The 7,399-nt window shown below is 35.5% G+C and overlaps 1 protein-coding gene across 2 annotated transcripts in view; it reads left to right on the plus strand.

The window, feature by feature from the left end:
• The window catches only part of LOC128689059 (uncharacterized), a 22,340-nt gene extending 15,287 nt beyond the window's left edge, over positions 1-7,053 (plus strand). For both annotated transcript variants that reach the window (XM_070085493.1, XM_070085486.1), the window contains 2 exons: positions 3,627-3,823; positions 6,063-7,053. In XM_070085493.1, the coding sequence (XP_069941594.1) occupies positions 3,627-3,823; positions 6,063-6,159 (294 nt within the window). In that variant the 3' untranslated portion in view covers positions 6,160-7,053. The remainder of the gene's footprint in view (positions 1-3,626; positions 3,824-6,062) is intronic.
• Positions 7,054-7,399: the final 346 nt, after the last annotated feature.

Raw genomic sequence — 7,399 nt, forward strand, 5'->3', positions numbered from 1 at the left:
AAGAGGGACATTAAAAAGGGGATAAGAAAAGCTAAAAGGGACTATGAAATTAAAGTTGCTAGGGATTCTAAAACTAACCCAAAAAGTTTTTTCCAGGTCCATAGAACAAAAGTTAGAGATAAGATAGGTCCCCTTAAAAATAACTATGGGCACCTTACTGACAAAGAGAATGAAATGTGCTCAATTTTAAATAATTATTTTCTCTCAGTTTTTACACAGGAAGACACTAACAATATTCCAGTAATTAATTTTTATAGTGGGCTAGAAGAAGATAAATTATGTAACATCACAGTCACTAGTGAAATGGTTGTGAAGCAGATAGACAGACTGAAGCAAAATAAGTCGCCGGGTCCTGATGAGGTTTTTTCAAGAGTTCTTAAGGAATGCAAAATGGAACTCTGTGAACCATTAATTAATATTTTTAATTTATCTCTTCAAACAGGTATAGTGTCTGATATGTGGAAGATGGCTAATGTAATTCCTATTTTTAAAACAGGGGACAAGTCGTTACCGTCAAATTACCGCCCAATAAGCCTGACCTCAATTGTAGGCAAATTACTAGAGTCAATTATAGCTGAGATTATAAGAAGCCATCTCGATAAGCATAGCTTGATTAATGATACTCAGCATGGATTCACAAGAGGCCGGTCTTGTCTAACTAATTTATTAACTTTCTTCAGTAAAGCTTTTGAGGCTGTTGACCACGATAAAGAATTTGATATTATTTACTTAGATTTTAGTAAGGCTTTTGATAGAGTTCCGCACCATAGACTGTTAAAGAAAGTGGCAGCTCATGGCATTGGGGGAAAAGTGCTCTCGTGGATCGAGTCATGGCTCACTGACAGGAAGCAGAGAGTGTCCATAAATGGGGTTAAATCCGAGTGGGGATCTGTAACAAGTGGCGTTCCACAGGGATCAGTCTTGGGCCCGTTGTTGTTTATAATATATATATCAATGATCTTGATGAGGGAATTACAAGTGATATGAGGAAATTCGCCGATGACACAAAGATAGGTAGGATAATTGATTCAAACGTAGATGTTATGGAACTTCAGGAGGATTTAAACAAACTATTCTTGGTCAGAAAAGTGGCAGATGCAGTTCAATGTACATAAATGCAAGGTTCTGAAGCTTGGGAGTGCCCATAACCCTAGTACTTATAAGTTAAATGATGTAGAACTTAGCCATACAGATTGCAAAAAGGACTTGGGGGTTATGGTGAGCAGCAACCTTAAACCAAGACAGCAATGCCTAAGCGTACGTAATAAGGCAAATAGATTACTGGGATTTATATCAAGAAGTGTAAGCAACAGAAGTCCAGAGGTCATACTGCAGCTTTATACATCATTAGTAAGGCCTCACCTAGATTATGCAGCTCAGTTCTGGTCTCCATATTACAGAATGGACATGAATTCGTTAGAAAACATTCAGCGTAGGATGACTAAATTAATACATAGCATTAGAAATCTTCCTTATGAAGAAAGATTGAAGACTCTTAAGTTACATTCACTTGCTAGACGAAGAATGAGGGGAGACCTGATCGAAGTGTATAAGTGGAAGATAGGTATTAATAAAGGGGATATTAATAAGGTCTTGAGGATGTCTCTCCAAGAGAGAACCCGCAGTAATGGATTTAAATTAGATAAGTTTAGATTTAGAAAGGACATAGGAAAATATTGGTTTGGAAATAGGGTAGTTGATGAGTGGAACAGTCTACCTAGTTGGGTTATTGAGGCTGGGACTTTGGGTAGTTTCAAATTTAGGTTGGATAAGTACATGAGTGGGAGGGGTTGGATTTGAGTGGGACTTTCACATCAGAGCTTATTTCTTGGGTGGCATTGAAAATTGGGTTGGGCAAATGTTTTGTTAGTGGGATGAATTGTAAAGGACCTGCCTAGTATGGGCCAACAGGTCTCCTGCAGTGTTCCTCCTTTCTTATGTTCTTATGTAACATTCACAAATAAGGATTCTGTAATATGTAAATATGAGACTAAATTAAATAATTCAAGCACAAGGTTTTGAGGTGACTGAGAATTAAGAACATCATTGCACCTTATCCCATGCATTATACTGTAGCTGATAATAGAATTATTTTTCCATTTATTGCAAAAAATCTAATTTACTGAGAATTCTCCAGTCTATGACTTTTACAGTGTGTTTGTGGAAAGTATGTAAAACATTGATATTCTTCATCTATACATATAATGCATATTTCCTGTACTTGACAAAGCCTTTTGTAGGTGAAATGTCATTATCAGCAGCATATCACAAGGTCTCCCCTTGACTATATACTGTACATATATGACTTTTTTTTTTCAGCAGGGTGACTCGAAAAAGAAGAAACAAAAGTTTCTCTTCTTTACATGGAAAAGGGGTTATTAGCCCTTTGCTTCCGGCTGTTTCATTGCCTTTTACGAGACACATGGCTTAGGGAAGAAGGACTTTTTTTTTTTTTTCTCCACTTGACCATGGAGTTGAAGGGAAATAAAAAAGAAGAAATGTTAAGAAAATAGAAGAAAATTCAGATGGGTGTGTATACATATAAGTGTGCATGCATGTGTAGTGTGACCTAAGTGTAAGTAGAAGTAGCAAGATGTACCTGTTTTCTTGCTCAACTAGATATCTCCATCCTTATTTAGTCTAGTATATGTACCATACCATCTCTTACTCCTCCAACACATTTTCCTTTGACTTGAAAAGATCTCTGGCAAGAAAATCCAAAATAAAGACCAATATTCTTAATGAGCATACTGTGCAAAACACAGCACTGTAATGAAGAGTCTTATAAGAAAGAGTGAATGAGATCTAGAAAGAACAAAATTTTTTATTGAGTACCAAAATTATTTTATTAATGGAAAGTTGTTGTTTTCAAAAACCTTTTGGAGACCTACAGTTAGACTGAAAGTTGTCGGATAGGAAAGAGAAGGATGAGTGAACTGCATATTCCTAGACTAGGTTGTATAACAGAAGAAACAACATAAGTAAGGTAATAACATAATTTAAAAAATATTTTACTGTACCTAAAAGATAAGAAACATAGTCATGCTAAGTTAGGGATGAAAGTATCAGAATGGGTTAGTGTAACTAAGGAAGCTCTTCCCTCCCCCATGGTCTGTCCTAGGTCATTATCAAGCCATGAGTGATGATAGTCCAACATTAATGATGAGAGTCCTGCATAGCTCAAAGATTTGTCTCCAGGTGGTAGGGTAAATGGGAATTGTTCCAGCCATGTTATTATATGTAGTTACTGTACTTTATTCAGATATAAATATGTACAGTAATTTTTAAGCCTGTACAGAAAATTTATATTGGATGTGATTTTAATTATTATAAACTTGTTCAGTAAACTGAACTCAAATTTGATTAGGAAGTGTCATATATACTCCATGGAGAAGAGGAGAAGAATCCTTTCTCTGTAAGCCATAAGTGTCATAAGAGGCTACTAAAATGCTGGGAACAAGGGGCTAATAACCTCTTCTTCTGTATAAATTACTAAATGTAAAATGGAGAAAAATTTTCATTTCTTCTTTTTTAGGTCACCCTGTCTCATTGGGAAATGGCCAGTGTGTTAAAAAAGTCATAGTATATGTACAGTATATAATTTCAATTATATTATATAATTTCAGTTACATTTTGCTGTGAAAAGAAATGGCTTAAGGAGACTGGAGGAACTAAGACTTGGATTGCAACGGGATCTTGATGAGGATGTAATCTTTGGTATACTCCGCAATGTTAGTGATCTTAGAATTCTTGGTCGGACAGATTGGTGGACCTCAATGAGTACAGAAAATAAAAATGATACCGTTGATATATTTAGAAGGAGGTAATTTGCATTATATTCATTAAATATTAAGATACTGTAATAAAAATTTTATTTTCCAGATACATGTATTGTACAGTAATTGATAATTTTTGTAGGCACTGTACATCCCTCTTCCAGAATTCAAGTGTGACTAACCAGTTTCCCCTGAATCCCTTCATAAATGTTACCTTGCTCACACTCCAACATGTCAAGTCATAAAATCATTGTCACCACTCACTCCAATATAATGCACTCACACAAGCCCCTATCACTCAAAACCTTTTTTATCCCTCCCTCAAACAACCCTTTCTGGGATGACATTTAACCCCACCTTCCAACCCCTTTCTGGGATAACCCTTACCTCTCCTTCCAACCCTTTCTGGAATGAACCTTACTCCTCCTAACCCTTTCTGGAATTACCCTTACCCCTCCTTCCAACCCTTTCTGGAATGACCCTTACCTCTCCTTCCAACCCTTTCTGGGATGACCCATACCCCCTCCTTCCAACCCTTTCTGAGATGAACCTTACCCATCCTTCCAGCTCTTTCTGAGATGACCTTCTGTTTTGTATGTTCTGTCTCGTATTTGTTTTTGTTATGCTTTAAATCTTTAGGCACTGTAAATTTGTACCTTTACTGTTGTAATTCAAGCAGTGAGAAATTCATGAGGCAAATCTCACTGTTTTGTAGAACTGTTTAGAATATGTATCGGTAATTCCTCATGTCCTTTGTAATGTTGAACACAAAAAATACAGCCTCTCCTCACTTAACAACAGAGTTCCGTTCCTAAGACCACGTCAGTAAATGAATTCATTGCTAAGCAAGGAGCATACTATAATGGTAGTGGGTTTGTGTCATCCATCTTTGATGTTGTTTTAATGTCACCTTTGCACTATTTATAACATTTTCACTTTACACTATTTTAAATGTTTATACAGTAGTGGTCTGTATATTGTAATAAATAGAATAAAGGAAATCAGGTTTAATATACATTATTTAGGTATGCATACTGGTCAGAGAGCCCATTGTAAGTTCGAGTCATTGGTAAACGAATATGTCACTAAGGAGAGACTGTATACATTATCTAGTTAAGTTATTTTTAAATTTATCCACTGTGCATCATACATTTATGAAGTAAACACTCACTCAGCATGATAATTATATTTTAAATAAACCACTGCTCAGCCTAAATTCATGCAGTATTTTTTTTTTTAACATTGGCCGTTTCCCACCAAGGCAGAGTGACCCAAAAAAGAAAAAACTTTCATCATCATTCAACACTTTCACCATCATTCATACATAATCACTGTCTTTGCCAAGGGACTCAGAAACAACAGTTTAGATGTCACTCCAAACAGCCAATATCCCAAACCCCTCCTTTAAAGTGCAGGCATTGTACTTCCCATCTCCAGGACTCATGTCTAGCTAGCTGGTTTCCCTGAATCCCTTCACAGTATTATTAAGCTTATGTACTTCATACAGTAGTTCTGAGAATATAGCATGAAGAGATCTTGAATAAAAGAATGCTGGATGAGTAGAGGCAAGTGGTTTTTATGACTTGATGTGCTGTTGGAATGTTAGCAAGGTAATGTTTATGAAGAGAGTTATGAAAACCAGTTAGCCCAACTTGAATCCTGGAGGTGGGAAATGCAGTGCCTACATTCTGAAGGAGGATGGAGATACTGTAAGATAAGATAAGATAAGATTTCATTTGGATTTTTAACCCCGGAGGGTTAGCCACCCAGGATAACCCAAGAAAGTCAGTGTGTCATCGAGGACTGTCTTAACTTACTTCCATTGGGGTCCTCAATCTTGTCCCCCAGGATGCGACCCACACCAGTCGACTAACATCCAGGTACCTATTTGCTGCTAGGTGAACAGGACAACAGGTGTAAGGAAACTCGCCGAAATGTTTCCACCCACCGGGAATCGAACTCGGGCCCTTCATGTGTGAAGCGAGAGTTTTAGCCACCAGGCCACCGGTGAACTGTAGCATTGGTATGCCTCTGGCAAGACAGTGATGGAGTGATAGTGAAAATGCTTAATATTTTTGGGTCAGCCTACCTCGGTGGAGATGGTCAGTGTTAAAATAAAAACAGAGACTAGTTCAAATAAAAAAATTATTTAGAAACTGTCCCCATACAATAACTAATTTAACTTTGCTTTTTATTTCTTAATACTAAGAAGTAAAAGGCAGTAGTTTACCTTAATCAGCCATTTATAAAATAATTCAATACTAAATATGTCTACAATAATTTCAGATTTAGGAATCTTGAGGTGTTTGGACTAGATGAGTGCAGTGATCTGGACCATGACCCACGACCTCCAAAACATAATTCCAGTAATGTTCTGTGGTAATCACCCATATGTTGCCTGTGGCTAAGAAATGTAAACAGTGTATCATGCAGAACTCATATTATTTACTTGTATTTCCATATTAGTTTTGTACAGTAACATATCCTTGTTGAAATTGGAATGATCTTTAAAATTAGGCATTTAAAAAAAAATAAAAACTCAAAATTTCGGTTTGGAAAAGTTCATTTGGATTATTTTCTCAGAATAAGAGAGATGTTCAATTTGTATTATTCAGAATTTTCTTAAATTGTTACATCCTTGTGCATGTATTATTCACAAGAATATTACTGTATATTTTTATTGTTGTCTTTTGAGGATATATCATAAGCTTCATGTCTGTATTTCACAAGAATTATTGTGTAAGATAATTTCTTGTGTTCTATGCACTTTTCTTGACGGCAGTAAATATTTTCATATCTTTGACAATAATTTTTTATCTAAAAAAATAATATTGTTTGGCAGTGTTTTGTCAACTAATCTGTCAAATTAAAGCATTATGCATTAATTTATTATTGCTATGAATAATTTTTATGGACTGTAAAATTTAGGCTTCCATTATATGTATAGTTATAGGTATAATACTGTACTTAAATATTACCACAAATGTTCTTTAATTAAACCTATTAATTAGTTGATATTGTAATATGATAAAGTTTGTGGTACTAAATGCCACTGTTAATGTATTAGTCGGCTGAAAGTATTGATGTGTGTTTGCTTTAGAAAACAGTTATTTTCATTTTCCAAGAATTTACATTTATTATAAGTATGGATTAACAGTCTGTATCCTACATGGAAAACCCATGATTATGTTCTTGCCTGAAGTTAAGCTTCAGACAAAAATTAATGTATGCAGGTGAAAATAAACAAAAAAAATTCACTGGTCTCCATATTACAGAATGGATATAAATTTATTAGAAAGCATTCAGCTTAGAATGACTAAATTAATACATAGCATTAGAAATCTTCCGTATGAAGAAAGATTGAAAACCCTTAAAGTACATACATTCACTTGTAAGACGAAGAATGAGGGGAGACATGATCGAAATGAATAAGTGGAAGATGGGTATTAACGGGGGATATAAATAAGGTTTTGAGGATATCCCTCCAAGAGAGAACCCGCAATAATGGATTCAAATTAGATAAGTTTAGATTTTGAAAGGCTGTAGGAAAGTACTGGTTTGGTAATAGGGTAGTTGATGAGTGGAAAGGTCTGCCCAGTAGGGTTATCAAAGCTAAAACCATG

Source organism: Cherax quadricarinatus, chromosome 1, assembly GCF_038502225.1.
Source record: "Cherax quadricarinatus isolate ZL_2023a chromosome 1, ASM3850222v1, whole genome shotgun sequence".
In the NCBI taxonomy this organism is placed as follows: Eukaryota; Metazoa; Arthropoda; class Malacostraca; order Decapoda; family Parastacidae; genus Cherax; species Cherax quadricarinatus.